We start from the raw sequence: 13,334 nt of genomic DNA, 5'->3' as shown, positions 1-13,334 counted from the left end.
CCCTGCGCCGGCGCCCGTGCGCGTCCCTCCCGGAGCCTCCTGACGTCTGCGAGCCGCGGCCGCCAGACCCGGAGCGCACGGAATTACGGGCCCGGCGCTGGCGGCTCCTGCGCGCCCCAGACCCCAGGGAGCCCATCCGGGCAGGCGGCGGCCCTGGGTGTCGCGGCCGTGGGCCCGAGTGGACCTGGAGCCGGCGGGCAGCCCCGGGGGCAGAAAGGCGACCGAGCCACAGGCCGAAGTGCTAACTGTGCATGTTGGCATCTCCCCTCGGCCACAGGGTTGGAAGCCCAGCGAGGCTAGAGGCCAGTCCCAAAGTCTCCAGGCATCAGGGCTGCAGCCCAAGAGCCTCAAGGCGGCCGGACGGGCAACTGGACGGCCGGACAGGTGAGCTCTTGACCGTCCGCAGCCTGGTAGTTTGCACTTGGCGCTCCCACCTTGGGGCTCCGTGGAAGCCACGTCAGAGGGGCTGTGTTTGTGTCTGAACATGCATGCGAGTGGAGGGAAGTGGTGAGTAATCCCGCGTCTCCGCTCTAGGTTCGGAACCCATGGAGGAAATAAGCAGAGGTGCCAGACAGGCCCCTGATAGGCACCTACAGGATTGGGGCAGAGTGGCCGTAGCGCCGGAGCGCCGGCAAGCCTAGCCCTTTCCGGAAGGCCCCCTCTGTCCGGTTCCACCCTGGCCTGTTGCTTCACATGCAACAAGTGTCTGAATGTGGCTCTCTCCTGGCCGAGGGCAGCCCTGGGCAGTGAGTGGGATGACACCCCAGCCTGCAGGGTGCCTGTGGGTCTCCACCCAGATGGGCAGGATTGGAGGTGGCCACAGCGCTCGTGGGCTTTCCCCTAGCAGGTGTCTCCGCGCTGGCCCGGCTCAGGGCTTCATCGCACTCAGTGGGCCTGATCTCCCTGGGGCACCTGGGATGTCCATCTGCATTAGCTGGAGCTACTCCATGACCTGTGGCGTGCCACACACAGCGGCATTTCAGTGTCATTAGGCACAGCTGGAGGTGCAAGGAGGAGGGCAGCCTCATGTCCAGTCCCAGTTCTATGTAACTTGCTTCTTCTGAATAAAGGCAATTTGCTAACTTCCTCGCTAAATAGGATTTGGTTTCTATGGCTTTCAAAGCTTCCCCAATAAAATACTTGCAATAAGGGAAATCTCTCCCCCTGCACTCTCCTGATTGATGGTTCGGAAATCCTCCTGCCCTCTGAGAGCTGGCAGTTTCTTGTGAAAAAGAGAAACTAAGAAGCAGTAGAACAGACCCGGTGGCTGCTTGCGTGGTTAAGATGGTAAATGCTAAATGTGTGAAACTGCCTTTATAAACCGTTTTCTCCAGCCTGGCTTGCTGGCTGCCCGTCTGGTTTGCTGTGTTGTGTCTCCAGTGGCTTTAGCTTCCAACAGGAAAGCCTGGTAGCCGAGCGAACCTGTGGCCCAGGAAGTAGCACTTAAACGCCTGGATGCTGCCTCGAGGCTGCTGTGTGCTCTGAGGTAAGTTCCGATTTGCCAAAGCACATCTGTCGCCCGGGTCTTCACGCCCTGACTGCCTCCATCATTTTAAACATCGGGAGCAGTTGCCTGCGGTGAGGTTCAGATGCCAGCCAGGGTCACAGCCTGTGAACTCTGGGTAGATGGGAAAGTCTAGCATTTCTAGCAAAGAAAAAACATTTGGTAACTCTCTGGGTAAATTTCTGACTGAGATGAAGATACCCATTGTGAGGCAGCATCCTGAAGCAGAAGCCTAGGCTGTATGTTTACAAGAGGAGGAGCAGGAGTGGCCACAGCCATGGACACCGGGGCTGCATGGCCGCAGCTCTGGTCTGCTCCCTGGAGCCCCCACCAGTGCTGGGCTGTGGCTATGGCTGTCTCTGGTTTGTCTTTCTGGGAAACCTTGGCCAGGGTGGCATGAGGGCAGGGCCGGCCTTGGACATTTGCACTTTCCATAGCAGCCTCTGGCCCAGAGCCCACCCGCTGTGGGCAGGTGATCAGGGTGATCAGGGCTCATTGGTCCCTCCTCTGCACCTGGAGCCTTGTGGGTTCAGAACAGAAAAATAGGAGGGGGCAACCCAGAGGCCTCCTGCTCTCCAGGAAGGGATGGGTGCTGGGCAGGTCCAGGGTGGAGGCAGAGGGAGTGAGGGGCCCTTGGGGGAATATTTGTCCTAGAGGGCTTGATCTCCAGGACTGCCCACCCAACTCCTACCCTAATCTGGCGTTCCTCACCCGCACGCCTCCGGGAAGTCCTCACCTGCGGTCTGCAGCGGGTGTGCCAAGCGCCGGCCCCACATCACCTGCTCCCACCCCTGCCCGTGGGGCCTGCAGCTAGTGCCCTTGGGGTCGGCTTGACCCAGCCCCAGCCCAGAGCCTGTCCCATGGCCTCAGGAGGACAGGATGGTCAGGGAAGCCCAGGGGATGAGGCCTTTTGTCCACAAGCTTCCCGCTGAGATGGCCAGGCTGTTTGTGCGACCCCACAGCCCCCAACTCTCATGAACAGTGGGGATGGGGCAGGCTCCTCGCTGGTGGCCCCTAAGCAGGTACGCTCTGTCCCCTTTGAGGAGAGACCTCCCAGATGGAGGGATACAAGTGCTGGGTCCTGGCTGGGGTGCTCCTCCTCCCTGCCTGTGGGGGTCTCACTCTTGCCTCCTGCCCCACCACAAACACCCCCTAGAGAGGCCTTCGGAGGCAGGTACTGAGCCCTGGGGCCGGGGGCCGGAAGGCCAGTGGCAGGTGGTCTTGGGTGACTGCTGGCCCTGGGCAATGGTGAGGAAGACAGGCAGGCGGCTGCAGGAAGGAGCTGAGGAGAAAGGCGGCAGAGCCTAAAAAGCTGCTGGCCCTTTCAGAGGGTCCCGGATGTTGAGCTCCTGAGCCTGGGAGCCGCCTGCATGTGGTGTGTCTGCACACTGGCGCCACAGAAGGGTCGGCGGGAGGCAGGCATGGCTGGAGACCCCGCTCAGATGAGGCGGCCATGCCGGGGCAGTGCCACGCTGGACAGAAGGGACTGCCTTGGCAGCGGGACAGACCCCAGACCCTTGGGGTGGGGGCCCTGCAGGGGAGGCCATGAGGAGGTGCCAGGGCTATAGGCCCCTGTATGCTCACATCCCAGCGCCTGGGGAGAGGCATGGAGTGGGCGGGTGCACCCAACTACCCTGTCTGGACTCCTCTCCCTTGTTGGGGCAACCCTCAGCAAGTGGGAGGCTGGTTCCAGGCACAAGAAGTGAGGCCGGGGAGGAAGCCCTGCCCGTGTTCAGCCCAATTGTGCCCCAACTCTGGTGGGCTTCCATGAGGGACAGCCTCTGGGAGGGTGGGGGTTTGTGGGCCAGAGCTGGAGAACTGCCTGGCTGTGCTAAAAATACCGGGCATGCTGCAGACAGGTGCCAGTCTGGGGCACAGGCTACCCTGTCTCAGGCTGATGGCCTTGGCACCCCAACCTGCTGCCCCTGTGAGGCGGGGGCCACTGAGGCTTGGTCTTGATTCCCAGAGGCCCTGCTGGTGACCTCCCTGACATCTCTGCCCTTTGCCCATCCCCCCAAGGGCAAAGCTGGGCACAGGACACTCTGGTTCACGCATGGGGCACCCTGCCCCTGTCTTGTTGGAAGGGTCCAATGGCATATGGCTGGGGTCCATGCCCACGGGTTGGGCAGGTGTGGCCGCTGGCCTGGGCTAAGCTGGCTCTGACTGAGTCTGGGCGCAGAGACAGGGCATCTCTGCTGCAGAAGGATCACTGTGGTCTAGGCTGGCTCTGGCTGAGAGTCTGGGTGCAGAGACAGAGGGTACCCCCCATGCTGCAGAAGGATCACAGTGTGGGCTCATGGCATTGACTTTTTCGCGGTCCCAAGTCTTTCATCTCGGTTGCCAGGCCCATCTCAGGGCTCAGCAGATGTGTGTCTCCTGCTAGCAAAGACCTCCAGTCGGTTCTGCGGCTGCCTGTGATGAGTCCCGCTCGGGCTCAGTGACGGTGTCTGGCAGGGAGGAGGCCCCGGCTTAGCGTGACGCCAGCTGTGGCCAATTCTGGGGGGATCCTGGCAAGGAGGAGGTTGCATGTGGATCTGGTGGAGGTGGATGGCCTGGCAGGGGTGGGGCCCACACTCCTAAGGAGCCGTGCCCCCTCACTCGTCCCCCCATCAACAGACTGCTGCGTCGGCCTCCCCGGCCTGTGCCATTCTGCGAGGAAGGTCCCTGTATAGAGGAGGCTGGAGTGGGGGAGCTCAGCCCAGGCCAGGCCTCACCCTTCTTGGGCGCTCCATGGGCAAAAGCTGAGGACAGTGTGTGGATCCTGGGAGCGGGAAGCCTGCAGAGCCTGCCCCTAGCTGGTGGCAGAGCAGGCAGTGGGGAGCTGCTGGGGCAGGAGGGGTGACCTCCCTCCAAGACAGCCCTCAGTGGGGATGGCAGGGTCTGCAGAGATCTGGAGAGTCAAGGGTCATGACCAGGGTGGGGCCGTGGAGCTGGGCTGGCCGGTGGAACTGTGTCCCCCTGGACATGCTCTGGGTGAGGCGTAGTCAGTGCTGGGATGGCTGGGAGTGGCCTCTGCTGGGCGGGTCCTCGGGATACGGGGGCTGCCGCTATCACAGAAGCCTGGCACACATTCTCTCTGGTTCTTACATTTCGTTCACTCACACAGCCATTCAGTCAAAGCTGCAGCTGGTGGGGTCCTGGCCAAACATAGGCCGCGGCAGTGCACCACCTGGGGGCTGCCCTCAGAGGCCCCGCCCAGGGGAACAGTGCCACAGAGGCCCATGGGGAGGGCCTGTGGGTCACCCTGGGTGGTGGCTGGGCTCCTGGCTCCGCGGGGCCTCTGAGGGCAAGTTGGGGCCGCTCCAGCTGCCACCTGTGGAAGCTGACCATGCAGAGGCCCAGCCAGGAGGCTGCAGAAGGCCGTGGGGAGGGCAGAGCCAGCCGCCTTCCCTGATGGCTGTGGAGCTGCCCACGGGACCCCTCTCCTTGTCTGGGGCTCACTGGTGCCACAGGAAAAAGAAGCCCCTGGTGCTGGAGCCTGCCCTGGCCCAGGCCTTGGTGTACATCTTGGCAGGATCTTGCCCCAGGTGAGGGGGGCAGTGTCACCCAACAGGTGAGGCCTCTGGACAGATGAGGCCACGTGGGGTTTCCCTGAAGAAGCAGAGCCTGGCTGCTGGGTGGGGGCTCCTCTTCATCACTGACAGGGAGAGCTGTGCTTTTAAAACATCCCCCTGTCCTGTGGAAGCCCTGGCGGTTCTGGGCAGGTTGAGGAGGGAGAACTGGAGAGGCCAAGCTGGCCAGGTTTGTGCTCCTGAGAATTAGAGGGTGTCCTGTGCTCACACTCGCAGCTGGGGCACGAGTCGGGAGCCCAGCCCTGCAGGCGAGCCCTTGCGTTGGACTCAGTCTCTGGAGTGGGGCTGGGCTCCTCACCAGGCCTTGCTCAGGGGACAACCTGTGGGGCTCAGGCCCCTGAGCCAGAGCAGGAGTCGGGGGCTTTGCTGTGGCCCCTCCTCACTGCCCACCTGCAGCCTCCCCTGGCCCAGGGTGTCTCCTGAACTGGCCTGAGATGCAAAGTGCTGGGCTGCGGTGCAGCCCAGGTGGAAGGCTGGCATGTGAGGCCCAGGCTGGCCTGTGTCCTGGAGTTGGCAGGGCCCCCTCCCATCCTCCGCCACATCCACCCAGCCTCAGGGGTCCCTCCAGCCTCCTGGGACTGCCGTGTCCCCCACCTCTGCTTCAGGCAGTGCTCCTGGGCTGCCTCCTTCCCCGGCCATGGGGTCCTAGTGGTTTAATGAGAAATGACCAGTGGCCCTCCCCTTCCCCAGACAGGGTCTTGCTTTGCCCGCCAGGCTGGAGTGCAGCGATGCGATCACAGCCAGCTGTAGCCTCTACCTTCTGATTTGCCCTCTTAACGTTCACATCCATTCTTCTTGTTAACGAGACTGTGCTGAAGCCCAGCATGGTGGAGAGGGCAGCCCACGGTGACTCATGTCTGCAGAGTGAGCTCTCGGGGGTCAGCACCCAGATTCGGGATTAGCAGTCCTGGGCCTCGAGCCCTGTGGCTGGCTCCATCCCTGCTTCCAGCAGCCTGGAATTTGCACCTCTGTGTAAACGGAGCCGCCTGGCATGGCGTTTGCACTTGGCTACTTCCCTCCATCTGCTGGTGACCTCTGGCCTGTGCTCCTTGTGGTGAGTGGGTCCCTGCTTGGTTGGGACTCAACCCCGCTTCAGGACCCCGTGGCCACTGAGGACCCAGGGACCTGCCTGTGCTCAAGTGTCTGGCCCCTGTTGTGAGTGCGTGGCGTGGCCAGGGCCACTTTTCCAGAGAAGGCTCCGTGGTGCTGTCTGGCCTCGCTGCTCTGTCCCTGACGTGCAGGGTCCAAAGCTGGCATCCTCCAGAAGCAGTGTCTGGGGACAGAGATGCCTCCTAGTCCTCGCTGGCCGATGCCTGCTGGTCTTGTATGGCGCCTGCATCGTGTTCGCCATTTTTCTGTTGCGTTGTCTGACGTTTTCATGTGGATCGCAGGAGTTCCCTGCCCTGTGTGTGTGTGGACACAAGTCCTCTGAGGGATGCGTGTCACGGTGTCTGCTCACACGCTGCCGCCTGTCCAACCATGTGAGTGTCTCAGGGGACGGCAGCTCCTTCTCTAGTGAAGTCCAGCGTCCAGCTCATTAATTGGCTGCCGGAGGAGATGGCAGTTTTCTTCCTAGAACTTTATTTGTGAACCTTTCACAAAGCCCCCTGGACCCAGACCACCCTGCCGGTACCGCACCAGGCTGGCATGGCACCCACCTTCCCCACCAGCCTCGCTGGTGCCAGACTATGGGCCTCCTTGCTGCCTCCTCGGGCCCTAGGGCTTGAACCAGCCCACCTGCCCCTTTGGGCCTCTCCTCTGCTCTCCCGTGGAGCCTGCTCTGACCGGGAGTGTCCTGTGGTGGCCTGAGAATACCCTCTGCCCACAGGTCCCGAGCAGCCCGGCCCACCATGGACCCCTCTGCCCACAGGTCCTGAGCAGCCCCGCCCAACATGGACCCAGACCCCCAGGCGGGCGTGCAGGTGGGCATGCGGGTGGTGCGCGGCGTGGACTGGAAGTGGGGCCAGCAGGACGGCGGCGAGGGCGGCGTGGGCACGGTGGTGGAGCTTGGCCGCCACGGCAGCCCCTCGACACCCGACCGCACGGTGGTTGTGCAGTGGGACCAGGGCACACGCACCAACTACCGCGCCGGCTACCAGGGCGCGCACGACCTGCTGCTCTACGACAACGCCCAGATCGGTGCGCCAAGGGCAGGCGGGACGGGCAGGACCCGGGGGCGGGAACGCCCCTCTGACCCCACCCCACCCCTAGGCGTCCGGCACCCCAACATCATCTGTGACTGCTGCAAGAAGCACGGGCTGCGGGGGATGCGCTGGAAGTGCCGCGTGTGCCTGGACTACGACCTCTGCACGCAGTGCTACATGCACAACAAGCACGAGCTTGCCCACGCCTTCGACCGCTACGAGACGGCCCACTCACGCCCGTGAGTCCCGGGCCGCACCAGCTTCTGTGCGGCGGACCCCCAGGCCTTGCCATGGGGGCCTCGGCCTTCGGGGAGGGCTCCTAACCACTCCCAGGGAGATGGAGCAAGCCTCTCCAGGGCAATGGCCTTAAGCAGTGTTGCCGTGGGCGGGGCACAGCAGGTGGCCTCTGGGTGGCTCTACAGGCAGCAGTGGCCATCAGGCAGCCAGCATCCCCCAGGGAGGCATGAGACCTCCGGGAGGACTGTCCATACCTGGAGCCAGCCCCTGGGCTGCCGTGGAGGCTGCTGCGCTCTGGTCCGAGGGCATCAGCTGGGGGAGAATCTAGCCTGCTTGGGGCAAAGGCAGCCAGAGATGCCACTGCGTCCCCTGCATTGTCACCCTTGTCTCTGGCCCTCCCTGCATGTGGAGGGAGGTGTGGTCGACTGGGGAGTGCTGTTGGCCAGGCCTGCTTTCCTCATTCCTCCCTTACCACATGCTGAGCCCACCTCTGGACCTGGCTGTGCCCCAGCTCACTGGGAGGCAGCAGGCATAAAGCGACCGCACCCAGAGGTCTTGCCAAGGGTGGGCCCGGGTGCCTTCCCAGCCTGGCATCAGGGAAGTCCCTGGAGGAACGTGGTCCACAGGTTCGCTCCAGGCCCCTGAGCCCAGGGGCATTTCCTCGCAGTGTGTGGAGGGTGCTGACCTGCTGGGCCGGCCATTCCCAGGCTCTCCCGAGTGGCTCAGGATGGGAAGAGACGGCAGTTTTCTTCCGAGAGCTTTATTTGTGAACCCTCTTGCAGTGTCACGCTGAGTCCCCGCCAGGGCCTCCTGAGGATCCCACTAAGGGGCATCTTCCAGGGAGCAAAGGTGGTGCGAGGCCCCGACTGGGAGTGGGGCTCACAGGATGGTGAGTGGAGGCAGAGGGGCAGAGGGGCAGAGGGCAGGGCCTGGCTGTGGCTGGCTCATGGCTCAGCCTCAAGGCACAGCCTTAGCCTGCTGGTGGGGACTCTTTCCCCAGGAGGGGAAGGGAAACCAGGCCGTGTGGTGGACATCCGTGGCTGGGATGTGGAGACAGGCCGGAGTGTGGCCAGCGTGACGTGGGCTGATGGTACCACGAACGTGTACCGTGTGGGCCACAAGGGCAAGGTGGACCTCAAGTGTGTGGGCGAGGCAGCGGGCGGCTTCTACTACAAGGACCACCTCCCAAGGCTTGGTATGAGGCTGTCCTACTGACCCCATCAGCCCTCCTACTCTGGCTGAAGTCCCAGAGGGGAGGGACTGCTGCCTGAGGCCTGCCACCCTCCCCCAGGCAAGCCGGCCGAGCTGCAGCGCAGGGTGAGTGCTGACGGTCAGCCCTTCCAGCACGGGGACAAGGTCAAATGTCTACTGGACACTGACGTCCTGCGGGAGATGCAGGAAGGTCACGGCGGCTGGAACCCCAGGATGGCGGAGGTGAGCCGCCCCACCATGGAGCCCTGTGTGCCCTGCCCTCCCAGCCCTGCAGACCCCCAGCCCCTTCCTCCCCAAGCGTCCAGCCCGACCCAGCCACAGCTCCATGACCCGCCACAGTTTATCGGACAGACGGGCACCGTGCATCGCATCACGGACCGCGGGGACGTGCGCGTGCAGTTCAACCACGAGACACGCTGGACCTTCCACCCCGGGGCGCTCACCAAGGTGCCTGGGGGGCTGGGCTGCACCCCATCTGTTTGCTTCTGTAACCCCTTCCATGTATCCACTCGGCCTCGGGGGGTCAGGCAGGACTAGGGTGCCAGCTGTACCCACGAGTCCCCAGCCCTGAAGGAAGGGTAGGGACTGGTGGGTGGGGTCAAGGAGAAGAGGGGGTTGGATGTGAAGGAACCCAGAGGAGGGTATGTCTCTGGGAGCTGGCGTGGCTGGTATGGGCAGGTTAGGGCCTCTCTCGGTTCCAGGACACCAGGAAGGCAGGACAGCTTCGTGGGCGGGAGGGAGGCAGCTGGGCTAAGATGCTCCTGGTTAGTGCTGTATGGGGGCCGATGGGGGTGGCTGGTTAGGACCGGGAGGTGCACGTTTGGCCTAGGGTGGCGGTCCCCACCACCCTAGTGGTATGGGAGGTAGTGAGGGCTGCCTGGGAAGCAGGATGGCAGGGAAGGGGCGGGAGGCGGTGGTGGTGGCAGCTTGGATGGCCCTGGGAGGGGCAGGTCCAGGGCAAAGCGTCAGAGCTCAAATCTGGATCTGGGGTCCTGGATACCAGGCACCTGTGAGGACGCGCCAAGGGGAGTCATGAGATGGGCTTGTAGAGTGAGTTCCCTGCATAGGAGGGCTCAGGTGGGACAGAGTGGGCCCGCCCTGCACCCCAATGTCCTGGGGCCCCACCCCCACACTGGCTCATGGGGCCCTGGCCATGCTGCCTGCTGCCGGTCAGCGTACAGCTCCCCACGGCCGGCCACCTCGGCCTCACACATGCCCAGCGCTGGCTTCTATCTGCCTGGACACTCCTCCCACGGCTCTGGGGCTGGGGACACCCAGGGCTGCCTCGGACACCTGGGGCTCTCGTCCAGCCAGAGCCTCTGGCAGTGCTTGGGGCCGGGGCCGGGTCAGGCCTGCCTGTCTTGTGGAGCTCAGCGGGTTCCCTCCTGTGCTCCATGAGCCTGGGCAGCCACACACAGCTGGGGGGCCCCTCACGCCCCTCTCTGTCGCTCAGCACCACTCCTTCTGGGTGGGCGATGTGGTCCGGGTCATCGGCGACCTTGACACGGTGAAGCGGCTGCAGGCTGGGCATGGCGAGTGGACGGACGACATGGCCCCTGTGAGTCCCCTTGCCGCCCCCACTGCTAGGGCCGCTGCCCCCTACACCTGCAGCCTGCTATGACCCCCTCCCCTCCCCGCAGGCCCTGGGCCGCGTCGGGAAAGTGGTGAAAGTGTTTGGAGACGGGAACCTGCGTGTAGCAGTCGCTGGTCAGCGGTGGACCTTCAGCCCCTCCTGCCTGGTGGCCTACCGGCCCGAGGAGGATGCCAACCTGGACATGGCTGAGCGCGCCCGGGAGAACAAAAGTGCAGCACAGCTCAGGCGGCCGTGGGCGGTGGGGCTGCCCCTGGCCACTGCTAACCTCAGCCCTGCCCCCCCAGGCTCTCTGAGCGTGGCCCTGGACAAGCTTCGGGCCCAGAAGAGTGACCCGGAGCACCCGGGAAGGCTGGTGGTGGAGGTGGCGCTGGGTAACGCGGCCCGGGCTCTGGACCTGCTGCGGAGGCGTCCAGAGCAGGCGAGCTCCTGCCCCCGTCCTCCCACACCGGCCAGTCTGAGGGTGAGGGGCAGAAAGCCAGGGACTCACCTGCTGGCTCTCCTGGCAGGTGGACATCAAGAACCAAGGCAGGACCGCTCTGCAAGTGGCTGCCTACCTGGGTCAGGTGGAGTTGGTACGGCTGCTGCTACAAGCCAGGGCGGGCGTGGACCTGCCAGACGATGAGGGCAACACAGCGCTGCACTACGCGGCCCTGGGGTGAGGTCTGGGAGGGGCCCGGGAGGGGTCTGGCAGGGCTGAGCCTGTGTGTCCAGCCAGTGGGCACGGCGCCCTCCCTCTCCCACATCCTCTCCCGTCAGGAACCAGCCTGAGGTCGCCAGGGTGCTCCTGAATGCTGGGTGCCGGGCAGATGCCATCAACAGCACCCAGAGTACAGCACTGCACGTGGCCGTGCAGAGGGGCTTCCTGGAGGTGGTGCGGGCCCTGTGTGAGCATGGCTGTGACGTCAACCTGCCTGTGAGTTCTGCTTCCACCCGGCTTGGGTGCCGCCTGCCCGTGAGCGCTGCTCCCTGGGTACCCCCTGCCCATGAGTGCTGCTCCCTGGATGCCCTGGCTCTTGACCTAAGCAGAAGTCACCCCCAAGTGACCACTGACTCTGCCCCAGCAGGATGCCCACTCGGACACGCCCCTGCACTCCGCCATCTCAGCGGGCACTGGCGCCAGTGGCATCGTCGAGGTCCTCACGGAGGTGCCAAACATCGATGTCACCGCCACCAACAGCCAGGGTTTCACCTTGCTGCACCATGCCTCCCTCAAAGGCCACGCGCTGTGAGTGTGGAGTGGGCACACAGCTGCAGCCAGCCTCTTGCTGTGCTGCCCAGGGACAGTCCCAGGTCCCAGACCAACCTCCCTCCTCCCACAGAGCTGTGAGAAAGATTCTGGCTCGGGCACGGCAGCTGGTGGACGCTAAGAAGGAGGACGGCTTCACGGCACTCCACCTGGCCGCCCTCAACAACCACCGCGAGGTGGCCCAGATCCTCATCCGGGAGGTGAGGGCGCGGCCCAGGCCTGCCCAAGGACCACGGAGCGGGAGGCCCACTGGGGTCCCTGGTCTGAGCCCCTGCCCACCCCTCCCCAGGGCCGCTGTGACGTGAATGTGCGCAACCGGAAGCTGCAGTCCCCGCTGCATCTAGCCGTGCAGCAGGCCCACGTGGGGCTGGTGCCACTGCTGGTGGACGCTGGGTGCAGTGTCAACGCCGAGGACGAGGAGGGGGACACGGCCCTGCACGTGGCGCTGCAGCGTCATCAGCTGCTGCCCCTGGTGGCTGATGGGGCCGGGGGGGACCCAGGGCCCTTGCAGCTGATGTCCAGGGTGAGGAAGTGTCCAGTGATGGCCCCGGGAGCCAGGTGTTCTGGGGGTGGAGCAGACGGAACCAAGTTCTATGTGATCCTTCAGCCTGCACCCCTAGGCAGCCTGGGAGAGGGGTGGTGCCCATGGGGTGGGGAGAGGTGGGGCTTAGGGTCTCAGAGTTCACCCAGCAGGGTGCCCCTCCTGCCTGTCCCACCTGCGTTCCGGAAGAGGTGCCCCTGCCTTCTATTTTAGACCTGGGGCGCCGGCTGCTGGGGCTGCCGGGTGCCAGGACACGCCTCCTTCGGGCCTGCCCCGGCGCCCGCCCTCACCGGCGTCTGTCCTGCCGCCCAGCTACAGGCCTCGGGCCTCCCCGGCAGCGCGGAGCTGACGGTGGGCGCGGCGGTCGCCTGCTTCCTGGCGCTGGAGGGCGCCGACGTGAGCTACACCAACCACCGCGGCCGGAGCCCGCTGGACCTGGCCGCCGAGGGCCGCGTGCTCAAGGCCCTTCAGGGCTGCGCCCAGCGCTTCCGGTGAGCCCGCGGGCGGCGGGGAGGGGGTCCTGCGGCCTCCAGGCCCCTCTCAAGCCGCCTCCTCCCCCTGCAGGGAGCGGCAGGCGGGCGGGGGCGCGGCCCCAGGCCCCAGGCACGCGCTCGGGACCCCCAACACCGTGACGAACCTGCACGTGGGCGCCGCGCCGGGGCCCGAGGCCGCTGAGTGCCTGGTGTGCTCCGAGCTGGCGCTGCTGGTGCTGTTCTCGCCGTGCCAGCACCGCACTGTGTGCGAGGGTGAGTGGGGGGCCCCGGGGGGTGCGCCCGGGTAGTCCGGCCCCAGCCAACCGCGCTCCTCTCTGCAGAGTGCGCGCGCAGGATGAAGAAGTGCATCAGGTGCCAGGTGGCCGTCAGCAAGAAGCTACGCGCAGGTGGGTGAGGCTCGGCGCCGCCGACACGCCTCCTGCTCAGCTGGTGGCCCGCGGGTCCCCGTCCCCCACCCCCGCCCCTCCCACACTTCCGCCCATGGCCCTTCCCCAGGTCGCGCCCCGCCCTCCCAAGGCTCACACCCTGGCCCCAGCCCCGCCAGAGGTCACGGCCTGCTGCAGACCACACCCTCCTCTCCAGGTCACACCCTAGTCCCGCTGGATTTCACGGTCCCTTTCAGGTCACACTCCCTCCATAGCCCCAGCCCAGATCGCAGCCCACCCAGAGCACCGCCTCCCCATCACCCCCCCCAGGTCCACACCCCCCCCCACCTGCGGCCCTGGACTCCAGCCCCCACCACAACCTAAGGCTGATCTCCACCGGTTTCACATTCCTGCCCCCAGCCGGG

General features: G+C 65.0%; 1 protein-coding gene and 1 long non-coding RNA gene across 15 annotated transcripts in view; one reads left to right on the top strand and one right to left on the bottom strand.

Moving 5' to 3' along the window:
* MIB2 (MIB E3 ubiquitin protein ligase 2) overlaps positions 1-12,979 on the top strand; it is a 14,014-nt gene extending 1,035 nt beyond the window's left edge. The window contains exons 2-19 of one of the 14 annotated variants that reach the window (XM_017882512.1): positions 278-384; positions 1,335-1,486; positions 6,947-7,215; positions 7,288-7,459; positions 8,240-8,346; positions 8,458-8,652; positions 8,749-8,891; positions 9,021-9,116; positions 10,123-10,227; positions 10,310-10,681; positions 10,770-10,918; positions 11,020-11,176; positions 11,328-11,488; positions 11,583-11,709; positions 11,799-12,032; positions 12,363-12,541; positions 12,615-12,796; positions 12,865-12,979. In XM_017882512.1, the coding sequence (XP_017738001.1) occupies positions 6,969-7,215; positions 7,288-7,459; positions 8,240-8,346; positions 8,458-8,652; positions 8,749-8,891; positions 9,021-9,116; positions 10,123-10,227; positions 10,310-10,681; positions 10,770-10,918; positions 11,020-11,176; positions 11,328-11,488; positions 11,583-11,709; positions 11,799-12,032; positions 12,363-12,541; positions 12,615-12,796; positions 12,865-12,938 (2,700 nt within the window). In that variant the 5' untranslated portion in view covers positions 278-384; positions 1,335-1,486; positions 6,947-6,968 and the 3' untranslated portion in view covers positions 12,939-12,979. Of the gene's footprint in view, positions 1-25; positions 508-1,334; positions 1,487-6,904; positions 7,216-7,287; positions 7,460-8,239; positions 8,347-8,457; positions 8,653-8,748; positions 8,892-9,008; positions 9,117-10,122; positions 10,228-10,309; positions 10,682-10,769; positions 10,919-11,019; positions 11,177-11,327; positions 11,489-11,582; positions 11,710-11,798; positions 12,033-12,362; positions 12,542-12,614; positions 12,797-12,864 lie in introns of those variants that run through there. The other 13 variants (XM_017882509.1, XM_017882508.1, XM_017882504.1 and 10 more) reach the window with 13 other exon arrangements.
* LOC108536042 (uncharacterized) lies at positions 9,532-10,055 on the bottom strand. Its single transcript, XR_001887404.1, has 2 exons — positions 9,963-10,055; positions 9,532-9,676 (listed from the first exon to the last, which is right to left on the bottom strand). It is a non-coding gene; the product is annotated as an uncharacterized LOC108536042 (long non-coding RNA).
* Positions 12,980-13,334: the final 355 nt, after the last annotated feature.

The sequence above is a fragment of the Rhinopithecus bieti genome, unplaced genomic scaffold (assembly GCF_001698545.2).
Source record: "Rhinopithecus bieti isolate Rb0 unplaced genomic scaffold, ASM169854v2 scaffold_13351, whole genome shotgun sequence".
Classification (NCBI taxonomy): domain Eukaryota; kingdom Metazoa; phylum Chordata; class Mammalia; order Primates; family Cercopithecidae; genus Rhinopithecus; species Rhinopithecus bieti.
This window is presented reverse-complemented; position numbering and strand designations above follow the sequence as displayed.